The 17,592-nt window shown below is 53.1% G+C and overlaps 2 protein-coding genes across 2 annotated transcripts in view; one reads left to right on the top strand and one right to left on the bottom strand.

Moving 5' to 3' along the window:
* The window catches only part of ALX3 (ALX homeobox 3), a 10,484-nt gene extending 6,450 nt beyond the window's left edge, over positions 1-4,034 (top strand). Inside the window, exons 3-4 of the mRNA XM_006149558.3 lie at positions 434-562; positions 926-4,034. Of these exons, the coding sequence (XP_006149620.1) occupies positions 434-562; positions 926-1,234 (438 nt within the window). The 3' untranslated portion in view covers positions 1,235-4,034. The remainder of the gene's footprint in view (positions 1-433; positions 563-925) is intronic.
* Positions 4,035-7,363: 3,329 nt separating this feature from the next.
* STRIP1 (striatin interacting protein 1) overlaps positions 7,364-17,592 on the bottom strand; it is a gene marked incomplete at its 5' end in the record, with an annotated part of 17,627 nt that continues 7,398 nt past the window's right edge. Inside the window, 11 exon segments of the mRNA XM_014588218.1 lie at positions 7,364-8,314; positions 10,412-10,616; positions 11,481-11,585; positions 12,093-12,159; positions 12,907-13,007; positions 13,480-13,606; positions 14,532-14,629; positions 14,810-14,884; positions 15,336-15,407; positions 16,449-16,512; positions 16,621-16,686. Coding sequence (XP_014443704.1) covers positions 8,067-8,314; positions 10,412-10,616; positions 11,481-11,585; positions 12,093-12,159; positions 12,907-13,007; positions 13,480-13,606; positions 14,532-14,629; positions 14,810-14,884; positions 15,336-15,407; positions 16,449-16,512; positions 16,621-16,686 — 1,228 coding nt within the window.

The following is a 17,592-nucleotide window of genomic DNA, read 5'->3' as shown; positions in this document are numbered from 1 at the left end:
CCCCGTAAGGGAAAACCCTCCAAAAAAAAAAAAAAAAACCCTCTTCAGATGCCTTGGGATGATCGGGAAGGAGACAAGGCAGGAGCACCAGAAGGCCAACACGTGTGCAGCAGCACAGCTAGGAGATGCTCAGGGCCCCTCACAGCACCCTTACCAGACACAGCCAGGCTGGAGCAACAGAGGGGACTCAAGGGGGTGGAAGGGCCCGCAGGACCAATAAACCTGCCCTGGGCGTGGGCATCCCAGGCCTCTTCGAAGCCAAGCTCTCCTGGCCCTGAGAACTGTGTGGATTTTCCGGCCCCTATGGATTTCCCAACCTAACGCCAGCTTCCCAACCCACAGGAGGACATAGATATCAACCCCCCACCACCACCACACAGAGCCCCTCAGGTGTGCTCTATCACCCCCTCAACCCTTCCCAACCTGTCCCCAGGTCTGGTTCCAGAACCGCAGAGCCAAGTGGCGGAAGCGCGAGCGTTATGGGAAGATCCAGGAGGGGCGGAACCCCTTCACAGCTGCCTATGACATCTCGGTGCTGCCCCGCACCGACAGCCACCCCCAGGTGAGACCCCAGCCCCACCTCAAGTCAGAGCCTGCCCATGTCCCCATGGGCTTACTAGCAAGAATACCAGGCTCTGCGTGACAGTGAGTGGGTCACTTAACTCCTTCCTCGCCAGCTGGGGCTCTTGCCAGTCTCATGAATGACGCACACAGAACACGAAAGGAGTGTAGAAGAAAACTGCTTCCTGAGAAGCAGCAGCACGGGCCTCCTGAGATGCCAGTGCCAGTGCCGGGGGTAGGAAAGGAAGACTTGGGCCACAAGAGGTTTCTTGGAAAGTTTCTGGGGCCCTAAAGACATAGGGAGAGCTCCTAGGGAAGGGGCCAGCCCCTGGCTCATGGGCCTTCTCTTTTCCGCTCTTTTCAGCTGCAGAATTCCCTGTGGACCAGTCCAGGCTCTGGGAGCCCTGGGGGCCCCTGCCTTGTGTCTCCAGAAGGCATACCCTCCCCATGCATGTCTCCGTACTCCCACAACCACGGGAACGTGGCGGGCTTCATGGGGATGCCAGCCTCCCCCACAGCCCACCCTGGTATCTACTCCATCCATGGCTTCTCCCCTGCCCTGGGGGGCCACAGCTTTGAGCCCTCTGTGGATGGTGACTATAAGTCTCCAAGCCTCGTCTCGCTCAGGGTAAAGCCCAAGGAGCCGCCCAGGCTGCTGAACTGGACCACGTGATCAGTCACATGCACACGCAGACTCAGCTGCCCACCTCCTTCTCCGTTCTCAGCTGCTTACAGCCCACCCCTGCCTGGACGCCGGAAAGGACACGCCTCTGACTCCAAGCCCCAGATGGTTCTGGAAGCCTCAGAGAGCAGCTGGAAACCTCAGCACCTGGCAGGGAATGTACTACAGGGTCTTTTTCTTAGAATAAGGGGCTGCCCAGGAGAAAGGGGCCTTGGAAGCAGGTGGGACTCTTCCTACCACAAACTAGGTCCCCACACTCCCAGGGCTGGAGGTAGGGAAATGCTGCCTGCTTCCTGAAGACTCTGTTCAGCTGAAATGACTTGATTGGCTGCTCCTTCAGGAAAGCCAGGAAAATGGAAAGAGGAGGACACAGAATGAACCGGGAGCTCTTGGTGACATAGGGGAACCCAGAGTCTTGTATGACCACTTGGGGTCGGCCTCGCTTCCCTTTGCCACCACCAGGGGGCGTGCACGCCATGTCAGGCAGAAAGTGGAGGCCAGCCGTTTCTCCTGCCCCAGCCACGCCTCCCTCTGTCTCTGGGCCCTCTCTCCCAACATGTATGGAGTCATCTTCTCCTCCAAAGGGGCAGGAATTCCACCAGAAACCACCAAATAGTTGGCTTCTCTCCTATGGGATCAGGCCAGAGCTATGCCACGAGAACCGTGTTGGATGTTGTTCAGAATAAAACAGCCCCTGACATCCCAGTCCCCATTTCTGTAAAGATACTTTTGGGAAAAAAATGTGCCCCCCCCCAGCATAATAATAAAGGTGGTGGTGTTTTTTATACTGGTGACCATTACCACCAGGGCTTGGTGATGTAGGACAGACCTCCTCTAGGACCTGCCGGTCGGCCCCGAAACACCAGGAAGACCCTGGAGGCTGGGGAAGGTGCGCTGCAGCAGAGCCCTCGGCGTGCAGGCCCTGGCTGGCTAGGTATCTGCCACGGGGCTCTGTGGCTTCAGCTGCTGTGGGCAGGGAAGGTCGTGGCTGAACTGACATGGAAGAGAGGTGGAATGGCAGAATGGCGTGTTGGCAGAGGGCTCCAAGCTCCCATGAGCTGAGCCCCGAGTGGTGGAGGTGGGACAGCGCCCTTCTCCCAGACACCCCAGGAACCACGGGAGCACATCTGAGCTGTGGGGCAGAGACGAAAGCCAGACCCTTTCTGTGGTTTCAGAGTTTTGCCTTTCTATCCTTCATCCCCACTCTGCCTTATCTCCAAAGCTGGGAAGGCAGGAAAATACCGGGCCCTCCCACCCTTTCGGTAAACACAACCACATTGCTCAGAAGAATTCAGCCTCAGCTAGCAGCCTGCCCCCCAGCCCCCCACCCACGCTTCGTCGTTCAGGCACAGAGAAACCCCAGCACACAAAGACACATCCGTGCTGTGCTTAAGACCCAAAGAAAGTCCTGTCAGATCACGTCTGTCAGCCAAGACAGTCACAGCGAGGCAGCCACGCATCCCTAGAGGAGTCAGCTGTCTTCCTTTCCCTTTCCTTTTCTTTCCTTCTCTCCTCTTTCCTTTCTTTCCCTTACCTTCTCCTCCCTCTGCTCAAGGGCCTGGCTTCTGGCAATTTGTTCCCCTCTGTCCTGACACTGACTCTGAGGTCCAGGTGTGAGCCTGGTATCCCACAGGAGGAGGGGACTCACCAGGAAGGGAAGAGTCAGGGTAAGACAGGGAGGTACCTCAGCTCCGGCTGCTGAACAGAACCACTTTCATGCAGTCAGGTGGGCCTTACGCCACAGCCCTAGAAGTTTCTTCACTCAAGGAGTGCTCAGCAAAGTTTCGTACCTTGCCTCGAAAGTCAAAGACATGCCCAGAGAGGTTGTTTGGTCTAGAAGCACTTAATGAGTACGGAGTGCCAGAGAGAGAGCAATGATGGAGAAAAACATGACTCCCTCACTCTCAGCTGAGAGAGAGAGAGAGACACGGAGGGAGTGGAGGGGACAGGGTCCGTGACAACCAGAGGAAAAGCAGCACAAGTGGGAAGAGCCAGACGGGAGAAGAAAGTAAAGTCAGGCCAGCCATCCATGCGGCGAGAGTGGGAGGTGGGCAGGGGCCAGGAGAGGCCCAGGTGGGGTGGGGGCTGCGGGGGCAGGCCACAGGGAGGCCAGGGACCGGCTACTGGCTCCCATCCAGGGGCGTCTGCCCACAGCTCATATTTTTCTGTCCAGTGACAGCTAAATGAAGAGAAGGCTAACTTTACAACCGCCCAGTTCACACATAATGAATATGAATGGGCAACTCGGAGCCTGTTTCGTGGGATTATCTGCGAGCTGACGGGTCCTCCCACTGCCTGGGCCATCCCTGCAGGCCTGTCCCCTGGCTGGGGTGCAGGCAGCCCTTCCACCTGCTTCCCATTAGCTGTGCTCCCCTCCTCCCCCACATCCTAAGACACAGCCCCCAGGTCTCCAGATGCCCTTGCATCCTGGGCCTGACAGCCTGACTCGAGAGGTGACCTCAGGCCTTAGCCATGGTTCCCCAAGGCCAGGTGGGGGCTCTGGTCACTCCTGGGAAAGGGAAGGGGAAGTGGCCCCACCTGGAATCTTGGCTTCTTTGCAGAGGCTCCTCTCTGCCCCCATGAGGCCCACCCAGAGAAGATTGCAGAGCCCTAAATCTTGGTCCTGGCAGAGGCATAGACACCAGGTCAGCACTAGAGGGTCTCACCAGGGGCCCCTTCAGTCTAGGCTTCCTGCCTCAGTCGGGCAAGGGGAAATGCTTCTCATTAGAGGCACTCAGTCCTCTTTCCCGTCTCCCCCAGCCATTTACACATCAACCTGAGTTACAACCCCCAAGTACAGACCCTCTGCAGCCTGACAGCAGCAGAGCCCAGCACAGCCAGGAACCGGGCAACTGGTACCTTTCTTCACCCAGCAGAGGGAAATGCACCTCCCCTGCCCCAGCCCCCCTGTCTCATCCAAGATCTTTTCACCTGGAGGGCATCTGCTCTTGGAAGCCCTCCCTTCCCACTCAACCCCTCTCTCCCCAGCCCATTCTCTCCAGTAGCGGCCTCGGCCTGGGACATGGGAGCCCTTCAGATGCCTCCCTACCGCTGCGCACCTATGTTGGTGCTTTTGCTTGATTTCACGGCTCTCTCCATCAGACTGAGCACCCGTCAGGAGTGAGGGCCTGTGCTATCTGATACACCTGGATGCCCAGGGCACCCAGCAAGAGCCTGGCCCAGATCCAGCCTTAGGGCGGGATGGCAGGGTTGCTAACTCACGGATGGCCACCTCTTCCTGAGAAGCCTCTGGATTCAGTGTGAGCTAGGGACAGGGGACATAAGGAGGCCTGAAACATGGTCTGATCCTGGAAGGGAAGTTCTCTTTTCTACGGTACATAGGGAAGGGATGCAAATTCACAGGTTAGAGTTGCATGAACCATTAGCAACATCAAGAATTGCTACCTTTTACTGTGGTCTGTCAGCCAGGTACGAAGGTTGTGATCCATTATCTTCCTCAGTCCCCACAATAGGGCTATTGAACCAATTTTTTACAGACTAGACAACTGAGGCTTAGAGCTTGATTAGCTCAGCGAGTAAATGGCAGAGTCTGGATTGAGTCCGGCTGTCTCGCTCCCAAAGGACACAATCCCCTTATTTTCCGGCCAGCAGACTGAGGCTGACCGTGCCAAGAATCAAGTGAATGTAACAGTTACTGCTTCTCAGGGCGGTCAGTTCAGAGGCCAGACAGGAAGCCAGCCTCCGGGGAGCTGAACTGAACAGGTACGGTACAGGCAGCCAATACAGAAGTCCTCTGGGACCCAGGAAGGAAATCCAGGCTTAAGCTGAAAAGGGTAAGACAAAAAAGGTACTAACAACAGTCCTTCTTGAAGGGGCACACGTGGGACACATCAGAGGCTGGGCCAGGGCCAAGCTTGGGTGGCCCAGTTAGGGCCTACAGTAATGGCCATGTGCCGTGAACTGTCTGTGGCAAGGACCAGCTGGAGCAGATGCGAAGTACTGGGTGAAGTGGAAGAATGAACGAATGAATGGCGGGTCAACAGTGGGAGTGCTGGGGGCAACCACAATGAAAAGAAAAGGCGTGGGGGTGGACAGCATGACGCGGAGCACGAATTGGAATCCTGGCTCTAGCTGTGAATATTTCCGACCTTCCGTGCCAGTTTTCTCATACATAATATAGGGATTGGCAGGGTACTGTACACCTTTCAGGGTTACCCTAAGGAAGAGATATTATACATAGGGGACCTGCAGGTGGCGTGGTGGTTAAGGCGCTGGACACTCCCACATGGCTTACCACAGTTCAAGTCCCAGACCTGGTGGCTTGCTTTCTCACTTTCTCTTTTTCTATTTCTCTCTCTGGTCAAATTAAAATGAATGAATAAGATTAAATAATTAATTTTAAAAATTACACATGAACTGTGCACAGCAGTGGCTGGCACGCAGTCACCTCTCAGTTCCTGCTAGCCACTGTGCAGAGGAGCCTTCCGGAAGCATCACCTATTGTGCTGGGTCCCTATTTGGCACCCAGTGAGTGCTATCTTATGATTAACAAGGGACAGTCCCATCTCAGGGTAATACAGCCTCAGGGTCATCTGTCCTTCAGTGGGCTGAGGAGCGCTGGGCCCTGGCTTGGTAAGGATCAGCATTTTCTGTACCTGGCTGCTCCCCAGGGGCCTGCACACTCCCTACTCATTTCCTCACCCAGACGAGCTCTACGGCCACACATGCTGAGGCTCCAAAAGACATTTCTGTACAGAAACCAGGGTTCAAACAGCCAACCTGCCATGACACGTTCTGTGGCTGTGAGGAGGCGCTTCCCCTCCGGGCCAGTTCCTGGGCCTACAGGCGGAGGGTTTCACCTGCAGCTTTAAGGCCCTTGCAGCCATGCATCCTGTCCTCTTTTCTGTAGGTCAGAGGAGACTGAGAAAGCCACGAAAGGATTGACAAAGCCTCGGCCCAAACGGGTTCAGTGACCCAGGCTGCATGGTGGAGTGAAAATGTGAAAATCCATCTTCCTGAGATTGAAATCTCAAGATACGCACTTCCTGTCAGTCCTGGCAAGAAAGAACAGAAAACTCGTCACACACATTTGCAGTATGTTCAATTCCTGTGTCCTATGCAAGTTACTGTGGGGCAGAGGGGCAAACCACGATACTTCCACATCACTTGGGAATCTGCAGAAAGTGACAAATTCCTTCACTAGAAACCCTCGTAAGTGCACGCACACAGGATTTCAGAGGCCTCGTGGACCTCACACCCAAGGCGACTGGGTCACATGGGCACCCCATCTCACAGGCTGGGTGACCATCGGGAGTACACTGATGTCCCTTCTCTGCTCCTAGCCTTGCTGGGACATCAAGGTCTGTCCTGAGGCTCCACGGGCCCAGGCTGACACTAAGAATCAATAAACAAAAAGATTCTCCCCAGACCGTTCCCTTTATAAGTCAAGACCCCTTGGAGATTTAAAACCCCATACACATTGCTTATACAAAGATAAGGAAATTTCCAGCAATTCTCATAAAGGAACTTCTTTTACCAGCATCAAAATGGTAATTAGTATGCTGAGGCAGAGCCCCCAGATAGAACGAGGTGAAGGTAGGGGTGTCTGACAGCCAGAGCACAGGCAGCAGGAGGCCTGAAGGACTGACACCTAGCACAAAGGTGACTTCCTTGCCTCTCCAGCCATGGGGGCCCCTGGGCCCTCTGCCACTCTTCACACTGTGAAACTGACTCCTGCTTCCCAGGCCCTGAGCGCGGTTCCTCTTGGTCACACCCGCCTGCCCCAGTGAGGGAGCCGGGTGCAGCTGACCTTTGCTTTGACCTTGACTCTCCTTCCCTGGCATTGAAACTACTTTAGTTGAGGCCAGTTCAGGGGTGTGGCCCAGAGAAACTCGGGGAGTCTGTGACTATACTTAATCCAGGGGTGCAGGACAACCCAGCAATCCAGCAAGCCAGAGCTGGGAGCTGGGCCGGCCAGATCTGATTGACGTGCAGAGCGCACTTTGGTAAGTAAGGACTCCTACCCATCCCCCTCCCTGGGAAAGGCAGGCAGCCTGGTGCGGGATAAGAGGCTGACCTAGCAATGCTGGCAGGAAAGCCTCTTTCTAGACCTGGGGGAGATATTCAGAGGTCATATTTACTCAGACAAGGCAATGAGAATTGTTTTGCTTCTTTTTAATGTAAACAGAATACGGAAACACATTATAAACCCCAACTTAACACAAGAGACTACACAGATTTATATAGATATTTACAGGCCTTTGAAAACCAAGAGGAAAAAATGGCACCTCTGGTTAAGGGAAGTTTCTTTCTCTGTACCAACCCTGTCCAAACCAAAGTGCTGAGGCAGCTACCAGGGCCTCTGCGATTGCTTCTGGCTAAACTTTAGCAGGAGGCTGGAATGACATCAGAAACTCCCCGAGCACAACCAAAACACCAACCTTCTGGCACTGGCCCCAACCTAAGCTGCCATGCCAAGGATCTGTGTCCCAGGAGTCAGCCTGACCCTCGAGCATCAGATGCCATGACAAGGGGCTCCCAGCCTATCCCAGTGCTTCCTAGACTTGGGGCTGATTGCAAAATAAGCTGCAATCAACCATGTCTGAGGGGAGGGGGTAGAGAGAAGAGGAGGTGAAGAGAGGAGGGGAGGGGTGGATCCCAAGCAGAGATGACTGCTCCTAAGCAGGATCCTGCTTTTCAAGATAGGTCAACCTGGGCTCACCCACCACCAGGGATGGCTATGGATACAGTGGGGCTGTGCTGCCACCTAGAGGGAGATGGGAGCACTGCAGCAATGAACCAGGACAGTCCCTCAGGAACTTCGAGATCATTCCCTTCGGTTTCAGTCCCCTGCCCAGTAGGCTCACTGCAGCAGCTCTTCCCAGGAAATGGGCTTGGAGAAGACCTCCCTTTCTAACCAGAGGTCATAGTTCATCTGGAAGTCCTCAGGGAGGTCCACCCGCTGGCCCAGAACACTCTGCAAGCAGTTATCCACTGGCAGGAAGTCAGGGTTGCTGTGGGCCCGGTCGTAGCGCCGGGCATTGAAGCGTTCAATGTTGGCACGCAGGGCACACTCCTCAGCCTGGAAGTCCCAAGGCCGGGCATCAAGATCTAAGGGAAGCAGGAAGACAATTAGGAGCCAAGCCCTGTCACAGCTTCCCAAGGAGTTCACAGCAGCTCAGAGGCCATGCTGGCCAGGGCTGGGAATGTTGAATGTCAAACGGGAGCAGGACACCTCCAAGCCCTGTCCTCAGGAATGATAGGTATTCTTTCCTGCACAGAAAGAGATTCAGGTACTAGGGAAAAAAGCCAGATCTGTAAGTGGCTTACACTGCAGACACTGTGTAGACCGAGAGAGGGAGCCACACGTTCAACATGCTCCTCTGGAAATAAAGTTCTGGGTCAGCCCTGCAGTACAGCAGCATAGTACTGTGTGGCGGGAAGTGGATCGCACATGGCTGGTGACGGTTAGAGTCCTAGCCCTGCACGTGTGCACAGGACCCTGACGGGATAAAGGAATGAAGGAAAGGGGACTGCAGCGTGACCAGGCCCTCAATGGTCTGTCTGTTTCTCTCTTGCATGCACATGCCCTCTGGTTTAAAAAATTTAAAAAGGGAGACCAGCAATTGGCGTAATGGCTATGTCGCTCGACTCCCATGTAGTCGACCCCAGTTCGAGTCCTGAAACTGGTGGCTTAAACTCACGTCAGGCGCATGTGTGTATGTGCCCAAGATCCCGAGAGGAGAATGGAGAAGGGATTGTGGCATGGACATCCCCCCTGGGGGAAGGGGGAGGGAATTTCGTGCTTTCTGTCTCTCTGTCTCTCTCTGTCTTTCTGGTGAATGCACGCACCCTGCAGCAAAAACCTCTCCAAAAAAATTTTTTTTAAAAAGGAAAGTTCTCAGGGCAGCAGGTGGTGTGGTGGTTAAGGTGCTGGATCTCACATGGCCGACTCCGTGGTTCATATCCTAGACTTGGTAGCTTAGGAAACATACCAGGCATGTGTACATATGTACCCAAAATCCTAAGAGGAGATTGGAGAAGAGGGGATTGCTATATAGCCATCCTCCCTGGGGATGATTTCTCCCTTTCTTTCTGTTTCTCTGGTGAATGCATGTACCCTATAGAAAAAACTCAAGACAAAAAAAAAAAAGAAAGGAGGAAAAAGGAACGTTCTCAGAGGTCAGATGGCACAGTGGTACAATGCAATGCTCTGTGAGGCTGACCACCAGGAAGCGTTCCAGTTCGTGTCTAAAGACCTGAGTAAGCTGGTGCATGCATGCCCATGATCTGGGGCTGAGGAGGAGGCGGCTGGCTCACAGCGTGGAGGTCCTGTAGGGAGTGCCTATGTCTGTCTCACTCATCAAAGAAAGAAGGAAATAAACTTAAAAGAAAAACTGAGGTTCTCCCTGACTCTCCGTGGTCAGAGGCAGGAACCTGGGTTCCCCACTTACTCTCCTCACTTCCCTGACTGGTTACCACCTTGAGCCTGCACAAATTCACAGGGTGGGCGGCAGAGCACGGGACAGTCAGACCCAGGGCCACACGGCAGGCACCGTACCGGCTGAAACATGCAGACCTGGCGCAGCCAGAACGGATGGGGGAGGCATCATGGGAGAACAGTGATGTGCACACAGGCCCAGAAACGGGAAGTTTCCAGCCTTGTGCTGGCGCCCTGGGTGTGATGGAGGCTGGGCTGATGGCAGGTAATGAAGCTGTGTCAAGACTGCAGGGGAAGAGGGAAGGAGGATGGGCAGGCCTCACATTTCTTGCTTAAGACACTGACTTGAGTTTTAAGGGAAATAGGAAGCGAAGGATTGTACGCTGGGAGGTAACAACACGGGTCTCCCAAGTTGAAAAAGATCATTAGGGCAAAGTCTGAGGTGCTGGTGGAAGAAAAAGTGAAGGCAGGGGAGCCGGTCAGGAGTTACAAATTCAGACGGCCAGAACTACAGAAGCTGTAGATGGGATAAAAAGAGGGGACAGGAGTCTTGTGACAGTTTCTAAAAAAGAATGACTTGAGAATAGACAGAAACAGATGCCAAGGTATGTGTAGCTTCTCCTAGCTCTTCCTAGTGTTCCTACTCTGATGCCACAAAGGCAGGAGCTGGCTGCTGAGCAGGAGGCCCCTGAGGTCCATGGCCAGGGAGTGGAAGATGCCCCCTCCCCGCATGCCCTGCCCCAGTCCTGCCCGGTGCGGAGCCTCACCGTTGCCGTATGCCCAGTCGTCATTCAGGCGATGGCGCACCTTCTGGTAGATGGCAGACATCGTCTTCATGTTGCTCTTCCGCCACTGCCGCCCCAGGTACTTGGTCTGCACCTTGAGCAGCTTCAGCACATAGAGCTGCATCATGGCCTGCTTCACCTTCAGGGCCCGCTTCAGGATGGGGGCTGACTTGAACACCACCAGCATCTGGGAAGGAGCCCCGATCAGTCCCAGTTGAGGACAGAAGCAATGCAGCCACTATCTTGCCGCGTCACCCTTGTGGGGTAAAGCACCCTCGTGGCGACAAGTCATACCATCTTCCCTTGAGGTGAGAGGTTCCCTGGTACCTGGGACTTTAACTGTTAGAACCAGGAATTCCAGGCAAACCACGATACTTACACATCACTTGGGAATCTGCAGAAAGTGACAAATTCCTTCACTAGAAACCCCCATAAGTGCACGCACACATGATTTCAGAGGCCTCGTGGACCTCACACCCAAGGCGACCACAGGCCTCTACTAAGGAAGACCTCTAGAATCCTGGTCATGTTACCCACCAAGATTGAGGGGATGCAGAAAAGGTTCCAATTTTTCATTTTTTGTTTTTCTTTATTTGCTTTAGGGAACCTGCACTTACAAGATAGAGAGGTGAGAAAGCATCCCCCAGGGGAGACAGCCATGTCGTAATCCCTCCTCCATCCTCTCAAGATTTTGGGTATACATGCACTCGTGCCTGGCGTTTTCTCAAGTTGCCAGGTCTGGGACTCAAACTATGCAGTCTGCCATGTGGGATTCAGCCACCTTAACCACCAGGCCCCTGGCTGGCCCAAAAGGCTCCTCTTGAAGTGTGGATTTGCCTCAGTGTATTACTGAGCCTCTTGCAGCACCCAGGTCCACTCATTAGCCCGTAAAATCCAAGGATGTGACTACAGCAAAGTTAAGGGAGACAAACGGGGTCAGCAAGCCCCCCTGGGGACTGCCCTCACCCCCACCCCAGTGCCGGGGCCAGTACAGGGCATGGCACTCTACCAGGACTGCTAGGCTTCAGGTCTCCCAACTGCACTGACTCACCATTGTCCTTGAATGCTTCCATTTCGTCAGCTTGTTCAAGATCCGAAGCAGATTGATACAAGAAAAGAGGTTCCTCCAGCAGAACTGGTTATTGTCGCCTGCTTCCTGCAGGATAAATCCAGGAACAATCTTAACCCTCAGAACTGTGGGGCGCTCACAGTTCCCCCAAGGCTCTCACATACTCGAGCTCGGCCAGGTCTCCACGCCTCTCCCAGGAACCCTCCTCTCATGGGGACTCATTGCAGACAGTGACAGGGGACTGGAGGGCAGATGGCCTCCCCAGACATATTCTACAGGCAACATGGATGGCGGTACCGGGGGCTGTGGCTTCAGGCTGCCCCAGAGCCATAGCTCCAGAGTTCAACGTGGGGAGGAAACGGCTCTACCAGGCGAGCGTCAGGTCAGCCATCCCTAAAGACCCTGTTCCCAGACTGCCTCGTCTCTGCGTCCAAGTCTGCCTCTCCGCCTCCCCTTGGCCTTTCCTGGCTAAAGACCAGGCACTCAGATGTGACCTCATCTGTGGAAGACACCCCTTTTCCTGTTGGGGGAGGAAGGCTAAGCACCTGCTGACCCTCAAGTCAAGGGACAGCTGGGGAGAGCCCAGCCACTCACCAGACTCTCTGCAGTCAGCTCCGGCAGCTCATGCACCACACAGTGAGGGTAATCCAGGACAGAAATGCTGCGGGGCAAGAGAACCCAGGTGTCCACCATGAGCAGAGCCCGGGGCTTGAGGGACAGCCGTGACTGAGCTGGCCCCTAGCTAGCCACACTGCTGGAGTAGAAGAAGAATCTACCTCGTATGCCCTGTCGCAGTTCCACCAGCTAAAAGAGCAAGGATCTGCTACAAGAGAACATGTATGCTTCCCCTGAGGCCGAGACCAGCTAATAATCTTCTAAGAGGTAGAGACTCTGGGTAGTCCACGCTGTCCACACAGCAGGGAATCAGGCTGGGGAGACTGCCCAAGGCAACTGATTCAGGCTAGGCCCTAATGGCGACGATGCCTGGCTGGCAGCCCACCCTGTGGGAAACCACCCCGCGAAGCAGACACTGTCATCTGCTGTCAGTACAGGCAGGCAGGGCAGGACAGTGCATACAGCTGAGCTTCTGAGAGAGAGCTGGTCGCCCACATGGTCTCTTCTAAAAGCAAGTGCAGAGACCAGTGAAGGCAGTACTAGGACCCAGGATGAGAACCTGCCTGCCCAGGTGGACTGAGTCACTTATCACTAGACCAGTGAGACTCAGACTTAACACCCTGGTTCTCTGAGGCAGAGACCAGGTCTCATTCATCCTTGTGTCCTGACGCTTGGCGGAAGGCTGGCTTGTTGGTGCTGGAAAAATGTTGGCTAACTAGACTTGTGGAAGAGACCAGCTGGGAGCACTGCCATCTGGCCCCTACGCAGCCATCCTGGTCCCTGGTCCAGTCACCTGTTCTTGGCGGTGATGTAGGACATGATGTTTTGATTGAAGAACTTTAGGATCAAAGGGATGCAGTTGGCAAACACCAAGTGCTGGGCCATGTATTCAAACTGAAATAAACAAGGAAAAAAATAAGCATGCCCCATGGGACCCTGCCCTTTCTCCTTGGGCAGTAAAAGGCCTTGGTTGGGGACCAGCAGATGGCATAATGGCTACGGTGCTGGACGCCCGCATAGCCGACTGTAGTTTGAATGCCGGCCCAGTGATTTAAAACTCACGCTGGGTGCATGTGTGCCCAAAGTCCCGAGAGGAGAATGTAAAAGGGATTATGACAAGGCCATTCCACCCTGGGGGTGATTTCTCGCTTAGATCTGTCTCTGTCTCTCAGATGAGCACATGCACCCTATAGCAAAACGTCATCTCTCAAAAAAAATATAAAAAAGTGTTGGTTGAGGACCATGTCTTAGAGCCTTCCCGCAGAGACAGCAGGTCCAAAGACCAAGGCCCCCACTCCTGCCAGCTGGAAGAGCAGCACCACCTAAGGCCCAGCCCAACAGAGAGGGAGGAAGGCCGGACAGGTACCTGGTAGACATGGTTCAACTTAAAGTGCTTGAGCAGCAGCAGCAGGACGGCAGAAATGGCCTTCACAATGACCTCTTTGTGGCGGTTCACGTCCACCCCCAGCTTCATGCTCTGCAACACTGTGGTGCTGAAGACACGACGGCAGGTGAGCTGCCAGCGGGAGCTACGCCTCCCTTCCAGGTGCTCACAGCGGAGGTGCTGCCTGAGCCTCTCCCAGCAAAGGCTCCCCCCGCACCACCCAACCCCCAAGCAATCTGGCTCATGCAATTTATCCCTTCTCATGATGCTCCTAGGTATATTCTTGGCCTGTTTCTCTCCTTTTCCTCCCAAAAATTCCTTTTCAAGATCTCCACTAAGCTTCTGCCATCATGTTAACTTGCATTCCCCACACTGTGTTCAGTGGAATGCCAGTACACTGGAAGTTTAATGTCATGGGGAAAAACAGGTTTTAGAATCAGAAAAATTTAGGAAGCACCAAGTTCCATCGGTTTCTTAATTCAAGACTTTTCCATGTAAACCTTTTTAAGAAAAAAATATATTTGACTCTGGAACCTTTTTCCCAAGGACCATGACAGCCGAGAGTTCTGACCCTTCCTGTGGACCAGCCATCCCTGCTGCCTCCCTCACCTGACTACCTCTGTTCGGCGCCAGGGTGCAGCCACCCAGGAGCTGGGCAGTGCAGGCAGACAGGTATGTCAGGTCAAGACCTAGGTCCTTTTCAAAGCAGAACAGGATCTTGGTTTGCACGTCCACAAAGAGACAAGGTCAGGGCGCAGGGGAGAAAAAGTCCCAAGGGTTTCACTCTGTCTCCCTGAGACCAGGGCTCTACCGGCCAGTTCACTCCACAGCTAGCTCAGCCCTCCATGTCCTGGGTGTACCAACCCTGCAGCTTCCAAAAGGGGCTGGGGGAACGACTGATAGCGCAGCCCCATCATTTTCCATTTTCTGCACGAGAACATGGGCTGATGGGACTCTGCCATCTCCCGAGCCAGTGAACCGCTTTAATTTAGCAGTGTCCTTTGCCTGAATACTCTAAAGTTCATGATACTCACGGCATCTCCTCAGGCAGGACATCAGCCAGGATGTTGATCGAGTCTGTCTTAGCTTTTGAGGTAGGCGCTGCGGCCAGCAGGATCTTCAGGAGAGCAATCTGGGAAGAGCAGACTGTTCAGACACATCCACGAGAGCACCCAGGACCAGAGGAAAGCGAGGAGCAGTGCCCCCGTAAGTCCGTAGGCAGCAGGGGGGAGAGAAGGAAACCCCAGGGCACTCTCTTCCACCACAGATACCTACTGTGGCACCCAGAGGGTCCCAGACACAGAATACTCACCATATACTGAGGCAGGCTGGGAAGCAAGCCTTGGTAAAGAGTTTCTGCAGGGACTTGTTCGACTTCCTCTTCTCCCTTTAACAAAATGGGTACGAAGACAAAGCCCCAGTCCAACCACCATCTCCTGGGTCAGCCTGCTAGCAGGCTGGAGGAGAACGTGCAAGTATCGACATGAACGATGTGGTGGTGGTAACAGCGAACCCTGAACAAGGACATCATGCTGGGCGCTTTATTTGTAAAACTCATTAACCCTAACTGCAACCCTGTGAAGGAGACACTGCACTCTTCCTGTGTTGCAGGTGAAGAAACAAAGCGAGGAGAGATCCAGCAATTTGCCGAAGTTGCTGTCCCTGCCCACTCAGAGGCAGACGCACAGCTTGGAGTCAGGGCTCTGAACCCTGCACTAGTCACTGCCTGTACTGGGAGCTGGACTAGATCTAGAGGGAAAAGGCTGGGTTGCTCTGCTACTGCCTGGTTCCTGGGAACAGCTGCAGAGCCTACGGGCTGATGCGGGTCTCCAACTCACCCCCGAGAGAGGAGAGCGAAGGTACTCTTCCTCCATCTGCGCTTGGACCTCAGCAATTGACGTGTACTTGTGCTGGAAAGAGACGCAAAGGAAGCAGTGGGGACGACATCCCTTGTTCTCTGGCCAAACTCCCCACAGCCTGGCAAAGACCCTACAATTTTCTTCAAACACAATCTTCTGAAAGATGGCAGGGACCCCTAACTAAAATCCCAAGCCCTAAATATTTTTCCAAGTGGGCAGCTCTTGCGACTAGAGTAAAAACCCAGAGTAGATTAGAAAACAAACACATAAACAAATTAAGGAGAGAAAACGGCTTTCAGATAGCTATGGTGACAGGAGAAAAGCTATAAAAAGCAAAATCAAGTACTCAAAAAGCCTGGCTGCACACAGACCAGATGGACTACAGATTTCAAAAACTTATTTTGGAAAAAAAAAAAAGAAATATATATACATATATAGCTTCGTTGTTGGAGGAGACACTTCTTCCTCGCTCTTGATCTCCCCTCCTATGCAGGGCATGCAATCGGCAAAGCACTGCTGTCTCCCCCTGCCCCCTCCTACTCACCCCTCCCCCCTGCCTAGGGAGTATGGAAGGAGCACAGAACTGTCAGAGCTGATCCCTTTCTCTGGAGACTCTGCCTGCACAGGGCCTGTGCCTTCTGCTCCTCCACCAGGTTAGCACTGCCTGAGACTGAGTGAGTGAGTCTGCCTAATTCTGGGTGCATTGGACTAGGACACTGGTACAGCATTCTCAGTTGCATTCTTCAATCGCTGACAGCAATGCTGGCATCGCAATCTCCATCTACCTAACCTCTATCTCAGCTGGCTCAGGACCTGGACAAGAAAAAGGAAGGGCTATTTATGGGGCTCCGTAAAACTCCAACAACTGTCAGGTAAGAGCTTTAGTTAACCTTCAGTCAGTCCTAACCAAAGCTCAGCAAAAACAAGTAAAACTTACGAAGAACTGCTGTCAAGGGCGTTCCTCAGTCCACCCACGTCTCCACCCCAAGTTCTTTCGGGCAGACAACAGGCCTCAAAGTAGCTCCCTACGGGCTACTCTCACTTTACTCACTTGGGACCAAACTGGGCCAAAAGCTCACCCAAGCCACTTACCTGTTTCAGAGTCTTGATGCTTTCGTGGATTGGCCTGGGCAGCCCCACCACTGTGTTCGTGTCACTGGAGAATAAAGAAGGCCTTGTGTTAAGCCTAGCTGCCAGTTCACCTGGGTCCCCAAACACCAAAGGCCAAGAGAGTGAGCTTCAAAGGAACTCAGCTCACGCTCACCTGCCGAGGGTGTAACCTATGAATTTGCTGCGGCTGGACTCCAGGAACATCTCGATGTCCTTCTCTCTGCCAAAGAGGAAGAAGAGTCTTTCTTAAACGCTCTTTCCCCATGTCATTCTTAATAAAGACACAGAACGTCCAGAAATTGTGAAACCAAGAGAAAAAGGTCTCTCACATAGTTTTGCTTTTACAAAGGAAAAAACTAAAATATCCAGACGATTATAATATTATCATTTTGTTGGACCAACCTCCTCAAAATATATTCTGTACGAGCTTGTAATTATAAAATTAAAATGATACATCAGACTTAGAAGCATACTTCACTTTGACAGTAATTTTGTCAATAGACTTAAAAATATTTAAACTTTTCAAACAATTAGAGCTATAAGCTACTGATTTTTCGTAAGGGTCAATTTCTTGTCTCACACAGAAAACACACTTCTTTATGTTTTTTTTTTTTTTTTTTTTGATTTTTGAGAGAGTCTTTTGCTATAGGGCATGTGCACTCACCAGAGAGATAGGCAGAAAGCGCCAAGCCACTCCCTAGCAGGGAGAGCCCGCCACAATCCCTTCTCCTCCATTCTCCTCTCAGGATTTTGGGCATGCATGTACATGCATCCAGCCTGAGTTTCAAGATGCCGGGTCTTGGACTCGAACCATGGTCAACTACATGGGAGTCCAGTAATGTAACCATTATGCCATCTCCTGGTCCCCAATTCCTTGTGTTTTCTGATTACTTGTTTTGCATTCCCTTCACAGATCACTGAAAACGAATGTTATGTGGGACAGCAGATGGCATAGTGGTTATGTCACTGGACTCCCACATGGCCAACCGTGATTTGAGTCCCAGATCCGACAGCTTGAAACTCAAGCTGGGCACATGTGTGTGCCTGCTCGAGATACCGGGAGGAGAATGAAGGAGTAAGAATTGTGGTATGGACATCCCCCTTGGCAGGGGGGATTTCTCTTTCC

Source organism: Tupaia chinensis, unplaced genomic scaffold (genome assembly GCF_000334495.1).
Source record: "Tupaia chinensis unplaced genomic scaffold, TupChi_1.0 Scaffold000270_1, whole genome shotgun sequence".
NCBI lineage: Eukaryota > Metazoa > Chordata > Mammalia > Scandentia > Tupaiidae > Tupaia > Tupaia belangeri.
This window is presented reverse-complemented; position numbering and strand designations above follow the sequence as displayed.